Consider the following 19,649-nt stretch of genomic DNA (forward strand, 5'->3'; position numbering starts at 1 on the left):
TCATCAGGGAAAAAAACTATAATTTGTATTATGATTATTATTAATAACTGTTAATTAAACAGAAATATTGCCAGATTATGACACTTGGATCAGCAACGAGCACCCACGTGGCTTAGCTTTCCGCGGTGTGCTAATATACCTTTGATTTCAGAATACATGACAGAGATCTTTAAGTTCTCCCAGTACAGGTTTTTAGTGAAAGGAAGTTTAAGCATGCTTTTAGCCAATTTATTTCACGCTCGCAAGGACTTTTTCTGCCATTCCCCTTATGGCCACGTGGCTCTACGGCCTTCGTCCTACCGATCGTACCACATGAATTTTTTACACATCATCACTCCTTTGCGTCGCGCAGTCGGGTAAAAAGCAACCTTATTCCATGCTAACAAGAACTTTTTCTTCCATTCCAGTCTTAAAAAGCGACGGGCGCCGTCGCTGCGCATAAAATGCGCTCTCTGCTAGCGTACTACGCTGAAGCCGTGATGTCGGCGGCGGCTCGCGGCGCGGGCTGCACCCTCGGCTGCAGCGGCCGCGGCGACTGCCTCAACGGCACCTGCCTGTGCGAGATCCGCTACGCCGGCGACCAGTGCGCCGCGCCCAACTTCTCCTACCACGCCTGTGAGTATACCCTTGACAGCAAGACAAGCAATAAGGATGTACCCTCGGCTACAGCGGCCGGCGACTGCCTCAACGGCACCTGCCTGTGCGAGATCCGCTACGCCGGCACGGTAATACTATCTATACAGTATTCCAACTCGGCCATATTTTTGAAATAAATGTCAACAGCCCCGCGGTACGTCACGGTATGACAACATGCGATAGGGCTGCTCACTTATGGTACCCATTCAAATTAAATCTGTCCACTAAGAATTTCTGTCTAGTTTTGTGATTGTAATTTTTTTTTTATTTAGACGAACAAAAGACTTTGTGAATGGAATAGGATAAAAATGCGTGTTGTTTTGTGATTACTAGATTTAATTTTAAAAAATATACTAAAATAATTTTGAATCTACTAATCATAATGAGTACTTAATGACCTGTTACTTTAATTTCGGGCTGGCGAAGTCGTGGACCAAAGCTGGTTTTATACAATATAATTTTCATTTCAAATCGAACTGACTGAAAATGACCATTTTTGACAGTTAATGACTAGTTTTTGACAAATTTGATCGTTTAAGACGGTCAGTCAAATTCAATCACCTTAGTCATTTTCAACACTAGGCCATCGACGTCCGTTCGGCACATTCGCGACACCCCTAACTTCTGGATCTCGACCACGTCCCGTGATTTGAAATTCGAAGGAAAACTCGCGTTTCGTCGGTTTATATGAAGTTACAATACTGTATGATATTATTACCGTGACGCCGGCGACCAGTGCGCCGCGCCCAACTTCTCCTACCACGCCTGTGAGTATAGCTGAGTTCACAGACCTCAGACACAAGCCATGGGGCTGCCTCGTCTGCAGCGGTCGCGGCGACTGCCTCAACGGCACCTGCCTGTGCAAGATCCGCTACGCCGGAGACCAGTGCGCCGCGCCCAACTTCTCGTACCACACCTGTGAGTATACCCTTGACAGCAAGACAAGCAATAAGGATGTGCTTTCGGCTGCAGCGGCCGCGGGGACTGCCTCAACGGCACCTGCCTGTGCGAGATCCGCTACGCCGGCGACCAGTGCACCGCACCCAACTTCTCCTACCACGCCTGTGAGTATAGCTCCGTTCACAGCCCTCAGACACAAGCCATGGGCTGCCTTGGCTGCAGTACTACGCCTGTGAGTACACCCCCTTGACAGCACTCAGACATAAGCCATGGGACTACTACCCATGTCAAGAGTGGCTGACCACACACAGCGAAATAAGACACAGAAACTAGCAGTGAGGGGACCTACCTTGACGGTGCCTGTCTATGCAAGCTCTGTGATTTTTTTCCATTGCATTCACCTACTATCTACTCTTTCGGAATCTATAACCTCAGCAAGACCAAGTCCCCACTTGCTCCTGATAAATTAGACAGCGTAGTACTCCTGCAGTCGAGACCAAAAGATCTGATGACGATAATAATGACATCAATGTCTCCTTCCAGGCATTGGCGGTATTTTCCTGGTGGTGGCGTTCATCTGCGCAGTCCAGCTGACAATTTGCGTGGTCGCCGAATACCGGCGACTGAAGGCGCCCACGTTCCTGCGAGCGTGCAAGGTCACCACGCAGAAGATGCTGTACTTCGTCGCGTTCCTGGCCTCGCTCATACGAGGGGCTTACTTCGTGTCCCCGGTGAGTTGAGTAAAGAATGTAATGGGCACGGGACTATTCCCACCTCTCGTTTCCACCGCTGCAACTCCTGTGTAGCCAGGATCTACAGCTTGGCCGCCAATAAAAACCAAACCAGTGGAGGTCAAGTTTGCAAGGGGCAGTAAGAATTCCTCTTCTCTATGCCATTAAGATTAATGCCAAATGCTGTGCTGTGTTCCAGCAGTAGTAGTAGTAGTAGCAGCAGTAGTATAAAACCGGCGACTGAAGGCGCCCACGTTCCTGCGAACAGGGTCACCACGCAGAAGATGCTGTACTTCGTCGCGTTCCTGGCCTCGCTCATCCGAGGGGCTTACTTCGTGTCCCCGGTGAGTGGTCCGAGACAGCTGACGGTCGGTGTCTCCAGTACCGGCGGCTGAAGGTGCAAGGTCACCACGCAGAAGATGCTGTACTTCGTCGCGTTCCTGGCCTCGCTCATCCGAGGGGCTTCCTTCGTGTCTCCGGTAAGTTGAGTAAAGAATGCAAGGCGCACGGGACTATTCCCACCTCTCGTTCCCACCGCTGCAACTCCTGTGTAGCCAGGATCTACAGCTTGACCGCCAATAAAAACCAAACCAGTGGAGGTCAAGTTTGCAAGGGGCAGTAAGAATGCCTCTCTTCTAGATTGATTCCAAAAGCTGTGTGGTTCCAGTAGTAGAATAGAACCACCCCCTCTCTTCCTGTGGATATCGTAACTATGAGAGAAATATGCGAACATCAGGCCTGCATAAGTGTGGACGTCCTGTGGCTGAAATGATGATGATGATGAGGGCTGCATAATCCATATGGTCAGAGTACCGAGCGCCGCGAGCGTAGGCCAAATCCATTGATCTAAGAGCTTGTCTAAGAGCTTGAAATGCAGAGCCGGATTAACCCATAAGCGAATAAAGCAATTGCTCAGGTCAGCACAAAAAAATGGTTAGATCTACTTTGTAAAACGAGCATGTGATTATGTAGGTATTCTAGCAAATAAATTATTGAATTTGAATTTAAACTATTTTCCGCGAATTCAAGACCCGTAAAAGTCAACGCGCATTTCAATGTGCACTAATACAGACTCCATAGAACGATATTGAAGCAGACATAATGTTTACCTAGTTCCGAACCACATATTGACTGTAGTATATGTTTTCAGTCCGCGTTCCAGGAGGGATGGGCGACGAGCCTGCTCTCGGCGTACTACCCGCTGCTAATGTCCGGCTCCTCGCTCATCGTGTGCTTCTGGGCAGAGGTATGTACATAGTATAATTATATTATTTACTAGCTGACCCGGCGAACTCTGTTCCGCCTTAAAGGCAATAACTAAGCCATAGCTATTTTTCCTTATTTGCTCACCGTTTAGACCTACCCTGGACTACGAAAAACATTTTAAAACCAAAATCAGCTCAATCGGCCCAGCCGTTCTCGAGTTTTAATCAGACTAACGAACAGCAATTCATTTTTATTTATATAGATAAATGTAATCGCCCCGGGTGCCCGCCCACCCATGCTACGCCGCCACTGAACCGAATAATAAAGTTAATAATAATTTGTCTGTATCAGATGCCTATAGTACTTTTTTAAAATTACAGCGAGAAATCTAATAATCGTGTTTAACGCCATCTATCGCGTGTATCGCGTACTACGCGACAACATGCCGAACCTAATGAGTGTGCGTGCGCATACAATGCATTTATTTTACGATACATGTGTTGAAAAGGTGGAACTGTAGATGGCGCTATTAGTCGCATTTCTTGTTTCCTGCGTGAAAATCTTATTTACACCAACTTTCGGTAAAAACTTTATTTACGTTAATTTAAAAGAATTTATAGGCAAGTAAACGTTTTCAATTTTACGGTATTCATCTCACAATCATAAGCAAATATTATGAGGCAGGCTTATGTGAATTATGTGTTGAATTTTCGTTTACTTACTCAGCTGGATTGATATGTCATGCAGCGAAATTAATCAGAATTGAAATAAAGTTTTCAATATCTTATTTAATAATAGTTTGGCCAGGTTTTTTTTGCCATCCTATTTGCGATAATATATTTTTTAAAACTTACTAAAATTAATTTAAAATACTGTTCATCCAGTAAACAAATACAGGTCGATTATAATATTAGGTGTTTAGAAAATGCTTACTTCTAGCTGTTAAATTCGAAATTATACAGTGACAGTTAAACAATCATGTTCAAGACTCTAATTTAATTCAAACAATATCAATGCATAAAATAAACTTCGAGAAACGCAATATCTTGAGAATACAGCCACTTTAAAAGCGCTTTTTAAAAGCCTATTTGCAGAAAATAAATGACTTGCTAACGGAACAAAGACGTAAGTATGAGTAGTCATTTCCCTTATCTCTCTAAATCTGTCTTTTGTACAGACGACAACACATCACATATTTTTATTCCAATATCGCACGTATTCCAACTGCATACGGTACCATAATACTTTCTGCTATCTGTACCGCTTGTCACGCATCCCTCCACGTTCCAAACATCATTACAAAGTAATTCCTCAATTCCTGGACACGAGACGAACAACTTAATCGCATAATTTTGCACAATTAAACGAATTATCGCACGACAAACCTACTATGTTGGTTGATAGCTTAATAGTTTTCATCTCCGACATATGAGATATGTCATGAGAATACTAAGTTGACTATGTTGTTTGTGAAAATTGTCTTTGCTGAAATAGTGTCGTACTGTATTTTTATAACAACTACGGAGAAATTCTTGGCCTGCGTCTTACCCCATGGAAAGTGATGATCAGGTCGATATTGGAAAAAAGCGTCACCGGGAATCCTCAACTTGAGAGGAACTGGCTACCTTATCTTATCGAAACTTTTGGCCTGCGTCTCAGCTGATGAAAATTAGTTAATCAGGCTGGAGGAGGTAAAATGCTTCACCAGGAATCCTCAATCACAAAGCAACTGCTTATCTTAACTAACTTCCAATTAGTCAGGTGGACATAGAATTTTTAGAATGTTGTATTTGTATACCACCAGGTAGAGCTTGTTGAAAGAGCACTTGAAAAATTTACTGTAAAACAAGGAAGCTTGTATGGTTAAATTAAACGTTCTAACTGTTTTAAGTTCTTCGTTCTTACTGCTTTGGTTTTGGTTTATTTGCTTTTGCCGCAAATAAAATAATGAAAAAGCCATCGCTGCGTTTAGTCATACGGGGAAATACTTTAGCGAGGTGCGAATTCATGGTACAGCTTTGGTTGGATGTTCCAAGTACTATTTGTTTTAAACCATAGACCAAATATTTGCTATCAAATAGGTAGAGCATCTCTGGAATCTGACTCCATTATGACGTCTTCATGGTCTGGTTAGTTCTTCTGATGAAGTCTGTCCACCTAAAGGTACTAGGTTCAATTCTCAAGTCTCACATAATGATATTTCAAGTGTAGTCATCTCAATTTTGCTGGCTAATGTTCTTTCATCTTCCCTTACTTGAATAGAATATAATCGTTTTTATTTGACAGAAAGTTACACAAAAGAATCACCTCAAGAGAGAAAAGACAAAATCTCCTTAGACCGGGTTGTTTCCACCAAAACGGAGCAGAGTGGTTCTCCTCTGGAAAAAAGGTACTCCCGCTCAGCATATTATATCAAAACCGCCAGAGGCATGTCTATTACTGTACTATACAATAGCTACTACAATATTGAACGAACATTATGTACTTCAAGAACCTAGTCGTAAATGTAGATTATTCGGAAGTTCAGTTGTTTATCGCTCAACACGGGCGGCCTCGGATCGTGAGGCCAAGTGTGCGAAATGCGAATAGAAAATAGAGAATTTGCATTTGCCGTACTTTATTGACGCACTGAGAAACGGATTGTTTTATTGCATTTTTATTAGATTTTATTTTGTTTTTTTTTGTTACTCCCGGGTAGGGTTGCCAGGCGTCCGGCTTTAGCCGGACATGTTTGGCTTTTTAGGGGCTTGTCCGGCCAAATATTGTCTTGTCCGGCCTGTCCGGCTTTTATGTGGCTGCCGCGCCAGTCGAAACTCGAGCCACAGAATAATGTTATGTTCATTCAAAGATGATAGTACCCACTCATGAGCAGCACAGAGTCCGGCTTTTGTGTTTTTGGACCTGGCAACCCTACCCGGGGTTATTATGTAATCAGAAATCAGAAATATTTATTTGCTTTTACATGGTTTTACAAGATATTATTATTACAATTGGCATGTCCACATGTTGACTTAATTAGTCGTGCAAATATTGAAAAAAAAAAAAATGTAAGTACAAAAGAACAATAATAAATTACAGCGTTTATTTTTGTCAGTTTGTAGTATTGAAAGAAGTTGAAAAGTGCTAGCGGAATCGCATCTCGCTAAACATCAGGTGCGATTGCGGTCAAATACCTGCCTTGTTCTGCATCTGCAGAAAAAAAAACATTTGAAGTTACGAAAACAATGATACGGCGGCGTGGCGTGGGTGGATTATTATTCTAAAAATAGCTATTATCAAAAAGTAAACAGGACAAAATGGACCGCGAACTTATGGTTCACTTTATGTTAGGTGGTTGTCACGATATACAAAATGTAACAATTTAAGGTTTTTATAACAATCTACAACAAAAAATCAAGTTGTTAGTCCTATTCATAGCTAAATTAGCACTTTTGTCCGCGTTAATTATCATTTCCTTGTTAAAGAAAGGCGCGCGTTTCCTCTTCCAAAACACTTGACAGTAACGTACAAGCTCTTAAAGTTTTTATATTGTCAACATTTTATTGAGTTATTACCATAGCAGAGATAATTTTCGGGATTAGCACCATTTCATGTCTCTGCAACTCTCAAACTATAGTTTTATGGCCACTATAGCCGAACGGTGAAGGGGTCGGAGTGGCCGACTCGAGATCCGAGGAACGCGGGTTCGAATCCCACCGCCGCTCGACTATTGTGGTGAGCCCACTCGTAACACAAGCTTATTTAGCTTACCACGAGGGGCTAATGGGACTATTATTTAGTAATTTGCGCAACACAAATTGCTAATAAACTTAAAAAAAAAGATCCTATATCCCCATATCTAGAGATTGCAAAATCCGGATTTTTGTTAAATCCGGTTTTCCGGATTTGTGTTACGTACAAATCCGGATTATCCGGATTTTTCGAATATTGAGTAAATTTTTTAAACCATCAATTTAATTTAAATAAAACGTAGTTTTTTTTCAAAAAGATGTAAGTATTTGAAGAAAAGTGTTTTATTTTATTATCACGCATGGAATTTATTCCTCTTATTTTCGGTTTGCGCTACAAATTTCGAAATTATTTGAACCTTGCATTATTTTTTTTCGTTTTAGTACAACTGCATTTCAGAATAAAAACTTGCTTGTACCTATAAAATATTTTTTTTTTTATTCTTTTTCTTGTCGTGTCGATAAAAAACCTATACAGCGACCAGCCCAAAACTCCGCCACAAGAGTGGCGTTGTCAGTAGCCTTCATTAAATCTTCCTGCTTGCAGTTTTTTGGGCAGGCAGGGTACGACATCATGTGCTTCGTCGAATGGGGAACAAAACCATACTTGCACTCCAAGTTTGATCCACCCAAGAATCCCCACCTGACACCTGAACAGATTGTCCTTACTACGGCAGACCTGTCCGAAGTCTATAAAGATTTCCAGGTAGGCCAGGGGAGCTAATTTTTTTATTATAATTTTATTTTACACTTTTAAGTTGTATTTCAATCTCAGGGCCCTGGTCATTATTTACGACCAAAGTGCTCGGGAAGACGAATCCAACGAACTCAAACTCTATAACTTTCTGCCGTTTCGGTTAGGAGTTCCTATGGCCACCTCCTGACTTCATCATCAGGACCCTGAACATCATCTAGCACTTTTGCTTGAAAAGACAAATCCAACAAACCCAAATTTGATGAGTTTCCACCGTTTCGTTTAGGAGTTCCTATGGCCACCTCCCGAATCCATCATCAGGACCCTGGGCATCATCTAGCACTAAAGTGCTCGAAAAGACAAATCCAACGAACCCAAGTTCGATGCGATTCCGCCGTTTCGTTTAAGAGTTCCTATGGTCACCTCTTGACTCCATCATCAACCCAGCTAAATGGTCGGCGGTATAGCCAACAACCTGTTTAGAACTCTTTTAAGGATTTCTCCACAATCACCCCNAGGGTCTGGAGTGACATGCAATAAATAATTTGAATTTGAATTTGGAGTGGAGGCCGCGTACCGGAAAAAGCAGCGTGGGACGTCCACCCACAAGGTGGACCGATAACATCATAAAGGTAGCAGGAAGGCGCTGGACGCAGGTCGCTACCAACCAGGCAACATGGAAAGCATTGGGGGGGCCTATGTTCAGCAGTGGACGTCCTATGGCTGAGATGATGATGATGATGATGACTTACACTTTCAAGGGATATTTGCCGATTTAGCTGCTCTTTAAAACTCAGCGATATGGTGTTTCAGAATCAGCGTCTCGTATAAAACTCACTGGCCGACTAGCGAATTCACTTACGCATGCGGCATGACGCTTCATTGTGCAGGTACAGTGCAGGTGTGAGTGTTGTGCGACGAAGTGCGGGTGCGTTCAATCAAAACTTCGCTTGTTTTGCATCCATGTTGCATCAAATAGATATTTTTGTTTATGATTTTATGATAAAATTTTTGGGGTAAAAATATTCGAAAAAACCGGATTTCAAAGTCAAAATCCGGATTTTTTTATATGCTCAAAATCCGGATTTTTCAGATATTTTCGAATTTCGAATAATCCGGATTGCAATCTCTACCCATATCTTTCTTTTCAATCGATTTAGTGGAATAAGCGTGAAAATTTTACAGACAGCCGTTTCTATTTATTATAGTATAATTGAATAAAACGTGTTTCGCAACGCGCAGTACGCCCTTTAACGCCAAGGGCCTCGTCCTTCGGCGAATAAGTAGCTAAACGTTGAATGCCCTTCTAAAGCCAAATACTGCGTAGGTGCGTAGGCGCAGTCCACACGCTCAATGCGCGTCATAGAAATTTGCCAATCTTGTGAATAAAATTATGATTATAATGCTATGAAATGGACTGCTATGACACATCATTACATATTATTTACTTTTGTGATAATAATAGGGTTTATATTTTTTTTAAATATTTTTTATTTACGAACTATTCTGACCACAAGATATGCTTGCTATTTTCGTGCATTTTGGTATATTTATTGTAAATAGTATTCCTATGCTTATCAAATCCAAAATAAAGCTTTTTTCGTCCTTTGGTCCCATCAAGAAAGTGTAAAATACATAATTCTTTAACATAGTTTTACGAATTCTTTGACACTCTATGAAGTTTACAATATTTTTTGATTACAATGCATTTTAGGTATTAACACGTTATTTACTATTTGTCTGTCAAAATAACCTTGTCCTATAATTTTTCACCAGTTAATTTAATTACTTTGATGATCTAATTATTTATCAACATTATCCTTCGCATATGTTTGGGTTCTGCGCACGCGCCGGCCAGTCCACAGTTGCGACATCGCGCGGCGCGTGTGCTTGCGCGCCTAAACGTTGCGCGCGAAATCTGAAATTCGAATTTGGAATACAAACTTTTTTATTTTATTTTTTGGTGATATAAAGTTTAGTTTCGAATTGTGTTTGTGTATTTATAGATTTTGAAAGAAGGTATTTATTATTTTTGATTATTTTCTTGTACGATTTTGTTAATTTAAAAGATAGTTAATATGGTTTGCGGATTTTTTTCAATTAAATCATGCTCACATAGCTTAGGTATAAACTTAATTCAGAATTTTGTTAGATCTAATTTTAATATTTTGACAAATCACAATTTTGATCGTTGTTTTGTTATACCGTCTGTAAACTGGTATTGTGACTGCTGGATTGTTTATTTTTTGCAAGCCTTTTGTTTTCTTGGAAGATTCAATTCAAGTTCTGTTTCAAATACAACCTGTGTGGTAGATCTATGAATGCATATTTATTTATTTATTTATTTATTATTCATTATTGAGCAATTACATATTTGATCCAAGTAGCGTCCTAAATCCTTTTTAGGTTTGTCTAGACACTATTGTTCTCTATACAAATAAAAACAAACGTTTTAGTTTAAGCATTTGAGAATGAGCTTTATTGGGACGTGTATAAAGTGTCTTGAAAGGGCCTACATTTATACTAATATAGAACTTGAAGTATTTTTTTAAATAGTTTTTTAGTTTATTAAACCCGATTTTTCAATCATTGAATAACTTTTAACTGAAGAAAAAATTGGCATATTGTCAGTTTCTGTATGTGAAGTAAAAGTGTCAATTTTATTCTTCAGATAAAAGATATCCGACGGTTGAAAAATCAGCCCTAACTATACACAAACAACTTTACTGAACTGACAGCGGTGTTTTCATATAATTATGACCATGAAAAAAACTGTTAAAATTAAAAAGCCGTTAAAGCTTGCAATTAAAGGCAGGATGTCATTTCAGCGGTAAATAATTTTAATGAGTGTGCTTTTGGTTTTCTTAATTTAAAATACAGAGGGCGTCTTTGGAGTTGCGAAAAATGTGCATGCGCATTCCATTTAGATACATTTTGTCTAAGTTATGCCAGTTGTATTCAGACAGGGTTATTTGACAGTTAACAATAGTGTAGTAACTGGGAATAGTATTACTAATGTATTAAGGAAGTTGTGATCCCCACTTCCCTACTTAATATTATAAATGCGAAAGTAACTCTGTCTGTCTGTCTGTCTTGCTTTCACGCCTTAACCACTGAACCGATTTTAATTAAATTTGGCATAGAGATAGTTTGAGTTCCGGGAAAGGACATAGGATAGTTTTTATCCTGGTTTTTGAAACAGGGACGGGCGCGATAAAGTTTTTCTGTGACAGACAAAATTCTCACTAGCTTTCCACCCGCGGCTTCGCCCGCTCTTCAAACTCTACTACGTAACAGTACTGTAACTCTTTTTAAATACCCCAAGAATAGCTCAACTTACAATCACTACTTAATGTATTGTTGTAGTTGTAAGTACCTACTTACTTTCTGAGGTTGTCTGTAACAAACATACAAACAAACATTTTATATTGCTCCATTTTTCGGAAAAACATATCTGACATCAATTAGTATAATTTACCAAATAACAGATTTTATGTAGTTTGTCATCACAAAGCAACACTCGTCAATAAATTGTGTCAACTCTCGTCGATTACGAAATCAGTAGTTCAAGTGACAGCACATCAAATTATACCTTCATTTTTGTTGCAAAATTCAACCCTATCACAACAGCATAAGGTGCTTCAGTTTGTAGCTTCTCGTGCAGTCGTGCTCAAAGCAGCCGCATCGCAAAATATGCAAAAACACGCGCATGCGCTTATTTTGAAATTGAAGTGTAATCGATTAAATTAGTGTGAATTTAATTGAACACTGATCGTTATTGCTGTCGTGAATCGCTGAGTGGGGTCCCGTTGCAGTGAGCATCTTATTGGTGAATGGGTGGCACTGCTCAGTTTACTCTTTTTCAACCGACTTCAAAAAAAGGAGGAGGTTAGGTTAGGTTAGGTTAGGTTAGGTTAGGTTAGGTCAATTCGACCCGTATGTTTTTTTTTTTTTTTTTTTTTTTTTTTTTTTTTNGGTAAAGTAAAAAAAATTAAAAGACAACGGCAAAGGTCAGTACTTTTACTGTGATGTTAATGACGTTTAGTGCGTGTTTTCTTGATTATCGAAATAACTTGAAGTATTTAATCAATATGGATCATGGCACCTTATGTGGAAACTTGTACGAATCGTTATTCAGAAGTTTAATTTACCAGAACTACAACAGTTTTTTTTTAATCGATCGGAACATAAGTTTTTTACTGTTTCGCGGATTTACCCAGTACCTAATTCTATGATCGAAGTATAATTTAAAAATGAACATAAAGAGAAAGAAATATTATTGTGCGGCGTTCGGGTGTTTAAATTCGAAAAGAAATCTACCGGTATTTATCTTTTTTTTCGCTTCCCAAAGATGCTGAAAGGTATGTTGACCATGTAGGTAATCAATAATTCTTAGGATAGTATAGGAACCTAACCTACCATGACTACTGCTCAGAATGCGTTCGTTCGTTTCAGCCAAAATAAATGACGTCCACTGCTGGACAAAGGCCTCTCCCAAGGTTTTCCATAATGAATGCGTACTTACCTACATACGTACCTCATTACAAATAAGTAGATTAATTATTTTTTTACTAGACACTACTAGACAGCAACCCTAACAGCGTAAGAAGAGTTCAGAGGCACGCGATAGAAAGAGACAAAACTTGTAGGTGAATAAAATTGTAGGTACGTAGTGCTGTGCGAGCTGAATTCCACTGTATCGCGTCGTAGCAAGACTCGCATTTATTTAAATCGTCTTGCGGAGTAATCCTTCTGTACCTGTACTATTACTTATTCTGTGGTGCCACTGTCATGTCTATGTAATTGCCTGTATTTGTGTGATGTCCATTGTAAAAAAATTATCTTTCTTTCTTTCTTTCTTTATTATTATTAGGCGATTTTTGAATTAGTCTATTTTCCTCTGCGTGTTTTTTAACTAGGTTTTTCCCGCTGCTTCGCCCGCGTGGATTTTACAATATCGTTATAGGCCAGCGTAGGGACTGTAGGCCAAGTCCTCCATTTGCCTCTGGTAAATTAGAGAGGACCGGTGCTCTTGCAGTGTAGACTAAATGAATTGATCATGATAAACTATAGCCTATAATGTGTTATTCTGATGTTTCAACAAGAACACTGTGAAGTTTCATCAAAATCGTTTAGTAGTTTTTGCGTGAAAAGGTCAAACATCCATCCTTACAAACTATCCATATTAATTGAATAGGATATTGATCTTGTAACCTACTATTAATTAAAGTATCAATTTTTAAATTAGTCTATTTACCCTTTCCGTAATATAGATATTGAATTAAATTGACTTGTCATGACACCGACCGATACTGACTAAGGTCAGGTCTTGCACTTCTGATAAACTAATTGCTGTTTACTAGTTTGAAAACACTATATTTGCGTGAGATAATGTCTATTAAAATATTTAGTTTTATTATAATTTTAGAGTAGTACTTGGAGCAATATTTAAATTATATCTGAGAACGTGTTCATCTAGAATTTTTAGAACTAGCGCAATAACATCAGCAAGTGTTTTCTTGCTCTATCCACATGGCGTCTCTCTATATTTCTTTCTTTTTGCGATTAACTTAAAAATTACTTACTGAACGGATTTTCATGCGGTTTTCATCAATAGATAGTGTAATTGATGTTTCCTTAATACCTTAACAAATTACATTTTATACATGTAATTTGTTAAAGAGGAAACACAAATTAGTTTTCATCCCGGTTTTTGAAAGGGAATCGCACGATGAAGACCTATACGAAACGAAAAAGCGGGAAAAGCTAGTGAAATACAAAATGAAAGGTTTCATAAAACGCACCAATGCCTATAAAATGGCTGCGATAACAACATGCCTTATCGGCGCAGTAGGAAAACGGGCAAAAGAATGAAGCACTCGGGATTTCCTCCATTTTCAATTCAATTTCCCGACTTATAACGTTACATCATTGATATTTTCCTTGCTGCTATGAATGTATGTACAGTCGCGGAATGAAAAGGTTCGTCACCTTAGTGTCGGTTTTCGCTTGCACTGGGTACTGTAAGAGTCAAACCTGCCAACATAACAGTGCAAGAAACAGTGCTGCTAACATTTAAATAAATATGACGTTTGCTAACGAATAAGGTTTTGCTTGTTTATTTTTCTATCCCATCAGTGCAATGCAATGATTACATTGAGCAATTGACAATAGTTTTTTTTTATTTAATAGAAATAATAATGGCAGGTTGAACCAACAAGGTTTTAGTTTATCAATCATAATAATCTTCTTGACAAGATAAATTGTCAAACAACTTTGATCTGAATAATTTTGAACTTTACTGACGAACAGTTAAAGATTATTTTCTCTAACCCGAGATTATTCTGTAACATAGTTTCAAAAGGTATTATGTGCTCGCGATTCGTTGAAGGAATCAATTTGAAAACTGACGAACCTTTTCATTCCGTGACTGTACAGTTGACGACATATTAGACTACTTTTTGTTGCAAATTCGACCCTATAACAATTAAATAAAATCCTACATGCTTACCTTGACGTACTGTGGTCTGTACTCATAATTGGTATTGAATCTATCAATACGAATGTGCAAACATAATAGAAGATTAATTATGAATGTCATTCATGATTGATATCATATTTTATTTAAAACTAGCTGCCGCCCGCGGCTTGGTGTGCGTGCACCTCGTTTTACCCTCTTAGGGGTTGGATTTTGCAAAATCCCGTCTTAGTGAGCACATACGTTCTAAAAGGAACCCCCATGCAAAATTTGAGACTCCTACACTTATAGTTTCTGAGATTTCGTGATGAGTGAGTGAGTCAGTCAATCAGTCAGTGACCTTTCGCTTTTATAGATAAAGATGAAAACTATGTAATCAACTTATTTTATACTAACTACCCGGCGAACTTCGTACCGCCTATGTTTATCAGAAATAATATAGGATTCTAATGGTGAAAGAATTTTTCAAAGCGGTCCCATAGTTACGGAGCCTATTCAATACAAACAAACAATTAAATCTTTCCTCTTTATAATATTACTGCACTTTGTGATTGATATACATATGCCACGTATTGTAGTTAAAATGAAAACTATTTTTTTTGTAATTATTTGTGAAACCACAAGTTATTACCCTGTGGCTTTCCTTATTTGTCAACATCATTGTCGGCTAAGGTCCGCTGTACATGGACAATTTGAAGCAGGTAGTATTGTATGGTAGTATTCTATACTGCTTTGAGCAGTTGGCAGCTCGGTGAAATTTTGTCGTGACCATGACTGAAAGAGTGTATTTTGATCACTGGCTAACTGCTAGTGCTGTCTGTGTATGACGGGACTAAAGAAGAACGGTCATCTGTGACCCAGGCCCGACAGAAACGAGACATACCTCAGATTTTTTGTCATGTCTTAATTAGTTAAATTATATATTTTTTATATTCGAAATCTATGTATAACACCAAAATATTACCCTTTGTTTTTGTTCAGGCGTTATACAAAAACTAATACGAAATGCCTATTTACCATCAAAATTGGTTAATGTATGTACCTAAATGGCTATTACAGCTGCTATGGAATGTATCTAAGTGACCTGGAGATACAGCCGGATTATACAGGGTGGAAACGAGAAGTTACAAAATTCAATGTTACCAGCTTCCATAATCTGTAACCTATTATGGGTACCATTTGAAAGAGCTCGTGAAGCATTTTCAGAATCAGTAACTAGTTTTTCGATATCTTGTATAGTTTAGAAATAATCGAGTGAGATCACTTATCGTTCCATATGTATAACCACCCTGTATAATCCGGCATGTAGGTAATCAATAATTCTTAGGATAGTATAGGAACCTAACCTACCATGACTACTGCTCAGAATGCGTTCGTTCGTTTCAGCCAAAATAAATGACGTCCACTGCTGGACAAAGGCCTCTCCCAAGGTTTTCCATAATGAATGCGTACTTACCTACATACGTACCTCATTACAAATAAGTAGATTAATTATTTTTTTACTAGACACTACTAGACAGCAACCCTAACAGCGTAAGAAGAGTTCAGAGGCACGCGATAGAAAGAGACAAAACTTGTAGGTGAATAAAATTGTAGGTACGTAGTGCTGTGCGAGCTGAATTCCACTGTATCGCGTCGTAGCAAGACTGGCATTTATTTAAATCGTCTTGCGGAGTAATCCTTCTGTACCTGTACTATTACTTATTCTGTGGTGCCACTGTCATGTCTATGTAATTGCCTGTATTTGTGTGATGTCCATTGTAAAAAAATTATCTTTCTTTCTTTCTTTCTTTATTATTATTAGGCGATTTTTGAATTAGTCTATTTTCCTCTGCGTGTTTTTTAACTAGGTTTTTCCCGCTGCTTCGCCCGCGTGGATTTTACAATATCGTTATAGGCCAGCGTAGGGACTGTAGGCCAAGTCCTCCATTTGCCTCTGGTAAATTAGAGAGGACCGGTGCTCTTGCAGTGTAGACTAAATGAATTGATCATGATAAACTATAGCCTATAATGTGTTATTCTGATGTTTCAACAAGAACACTGTGAAGTTTCATCAAAATCGTTTAGTAGTTTTTGCGTGAAAAGGTCAAACATCCATCCTTACAAACTATCCATATTAATTGAATAGGATATTGATCTTGTAACCTACTATTAATTAAAGTATCAATTTTTAAATTAGTCTATTTACCCTTTCCGTAATATAGATATTGAATTAAATTGACTTGTCATGACACCGACCGATACTGACTAAGGTCAGGTCTTGCACTTCTGATAAACTAATTGCTGTTTACTAGTTTGAAAACACTATATTTGCGTGAGATAATGTCTATTAAAATATTTAGTTTTATTATAATTTTAGAGTAGTACTTGGAGCAATATTTAAATTATATCTGAGAACGTGTTCATCTAGAATTTTTAGAACTAGCGCAATAACATCAGCAAGTGTTTTCTTGCTCTATCCACATGGCGTCTCTCTATATTTCTTTCTTTTTGCGATTAACTTAAAAATTACTTACTGAACGGATTTTCATGCGGTTTTCATCAATAGATAGTGTAATTGATGTTTCCTTAATACCTTAACAAATTACATTTTATACATGTAATTTGTTAAAGAGGAAACACAAATTAGTTTTCATCCCGGTTTTTGAAAGGGAATCGCACGATGAAGACCTATACGAAACGAAAAAGCGGGAAAAGCTAGTGAAATACAAAATGAAAGGTTTCATAAAACGCACCAATGCCTATAAAATGGCTGCGATAACAACATGCCTTATCGGCGCAGTAGGAAAACGGGCAAAAGAATGAAGCACTCGGGATTTCCTCCATTTTCAATTCAATTTCCCGACTTATAACGTTACATCATTGATATTTTCCTTGCTGCTATGAATGTATGTACAGTCGCGGAATGAAAAGGTTCGTCACCTTAGTGTCGGTTTTCGCTTGCACTGGGTACTGTAAGAGTCAAACCTGCCAACATAACAGTGCAAGAAACAGTGCTGCTAACATTTAAATAAATATGACGTTTGCTAACGAATAAGGTTTTGCTTGTTTATTTTTCTATCCCATCAGTGCAATGCAATGATTACATTGAGCAATTGACAATAGTTTTTTTTTATTTAATAGAAATAATAATGGCAGGTTGAACCAACAAGGTTTTAGTTTATCAATCATAATAATCTTCTTGACAAGATAAATTGTCAAACAACTTTGATCTGAATAATTTTGAACTTTACTGACGAACAGTTAAAGATTATTTTCTCTAACCCGAGATTATTCTGTAACATAGTTTCAAAAGGTATTATGTGCTCGCGATTCGTTGAAGGAATCAATTTGAAAACTGACGAACCTTTTCATTCCGTGACTGTACAGTTGACGACATATTAGACTACTTTTTGTTGCAAATTCGACCCTATAACAATTAAATAAAATCCTACATGCTTACCTTGACGTACTGTGGTCTGTACTCATAATTGGTATTGAATCTATCAATACGAATGTGCAAACATAATAGAAGATTAATTATGAATGTCATTCATGATTGATATCATATTTTATTTAAAACTAGCTGCCGCCCGCGGCTTGGTGTGCGTGCACCTCGTTTTACCCTCTTAGGGGTTGGATTTTGCAAAATCCCGTCTTAGTGAGCACATACGTTCTAAAAGGAACCCCCATGCAAAATTTGAGACTCCTACACTTATAGTTTCTGAGATTTCGTGATGAGTGAGTGAGTCAGTCAATCAGTCAGTGACCTTTCGCTTTTATAGATAAAGATGAAAACTATGTAATCAACTTATTTTATACTAACTACCCGGCGAACTTCGTACCGCCTATGTTTATCAGAAATAATATAGGATTCTAATGGTGAAAGAATTTTTCAAAGCGGTCCCATAGTTACGGAGCCTATTCAATACAAACAAACAATTAAATCTTTCCTCTTTATAATATTACTGCACTTTGTGATTGATATACATATGCCACGTATTGTAGTTAAAATGAAAACTATTTTTTTTGTAATTATTTGTGAAACCACAAGTTATTACCCTGTGGCTTTCCTTATTTGTCAACATCATTGTCGGCTAAGGTCCGCTGTACATGGACAATTTGAAGCAGGTAGTATTGTATGGTAGTATTCTATACTGCTTTGAGCAGTTGGCAGCTCGGTGAAATTTTGTCGTGACCATGACTGAAAGAGTGTATTTTGATCACTGGCTAACTGCTAGTGCTGTCTGTGTATGACGGGACTAAAGAAGAACGGTCATCTGTGACCCAGGCCCGACAGAAACGAGACATACCTCAGATTTTTTGTCATGTCTTAATTAGTTAAATTATATATTTTTTATATTCGAAATCTATGTATAACACCAAAATATTACCCTTTGTTTTTGTTCAGGCGTTATACAAAAACTAATACGAAATGCCTATTTACCATCAAAATTGGTTAATGTATGTACCTAAATGGCTATTACAGCTGCTATGGAATGTATCTAAGTGACCTGGAGATACAGCCGGATTATACAGGGTGGAAACGAGAAGTTACAAAATCCAAAAATTCAATGTTACCAGCTTCCATAATCTGTAACCTATTATTGGTACCATTTGAAAGAGCTCGTGAAGCACTTTCAGAATCAGTAACTAGTTTTTCGATATCTTGTATAGTTTAGAAATAATCGAGTGAGATCACTTATCGTTCCATATGTATAACCACCCTGTATAATCCGGCTGTATCTCCAGGTCACCTAGATACATTCCATAGCAGCTGTAATAGACATTTAGGTACATACATTTACCAATTTTGGTGATAAATAGGCATTTTGTATTAGTTTTTGTATAACGCCTGAACAAAAACAAAGGGTAATATTTTGGTGTTATACATAGATTTCGAATATAAAAAATATATAATTTAACTAATTAAGACATGACAAAAAAACTGAGGTATGTCTCGTTTCTGTCGGGTCTGGGTTTTTTTTGTATGGGGCGTGACCGTTCTTCTTTAATAATGAAAATGTGACACGCAGTGTGTACACTTGTACAGGGTGTATTAAACATAAATCTGGCTAAACAGAAGTTGCAGCGGTGGGAACGAGAGGTGGGAATAGTCACATACCGGTTGTGTTATTGTAAATCAAGTAATAACGTATAACCACAGTATAACGTTTATTTTTTCCCCAATGGGCATTTAAATATTAACTAAAGAATAAAGAACTGAAGGATTTAGAACCTATAAAAAGTTTATATTAGTAGGGAATTTAGTGCAATGATTTGTATGGAGACCCCTC

At 38.1% G+C, this 19,649-nt stretch overlaps 1 protein-coding gene across 7 annotated transcripts in view; it reads left to right on the top strand.

Annotated features, from left to right (window-relative positions):
• The first annotated feature begins 404 nt into the window (after positions 1–404).
• Positions 405–19,649, top strand: part of LOC114366518 (uncharacterized) — a 56,742-nt gene continuing 37,497 nt past the window's right edge. For 6 of the 7 annotated variants that reach the window (XM_028323405.1, XM_028323406.1, XM_028323407.1 and 3 more), the window contains exons 1-3: positions 405–615; positions 2,080–2,267; positions 3,418–3,513. In XM_028323405.1, the coding sequence (XP_028179206.1) occupies positions 444–615; positions 2,080–2,267; positions 3,418–3,513 (456 nt within the window). In that variant the 5' untranslated portion in view covers positions 405–443. Of the gene's footprint in view, positions 616–2,079; positions 2,268–2,538; positions 2,612–3,417; positions 3,514–19,649 lie in introns of those variants that run through there. The other variant, XM_028323410.1, reaches the window with a different exon arrangement.

This window comes from Ostrinia furnacalis, unplaced genomic scaffold (assembly GCF_004193835.3).
Source record: "Ostrinia furnacalis isolate ACB-3 unplaced genomic scaffold, ASM419383v2 OfSCF0636, whole genome shotgun sequence".
Lineage (NCBI taxonomy): Eukaryota > Metazoa > Arthropoda > Insecta > Lepidoptera > Crambidae > Ostrinia > Ostrinia furnacalis.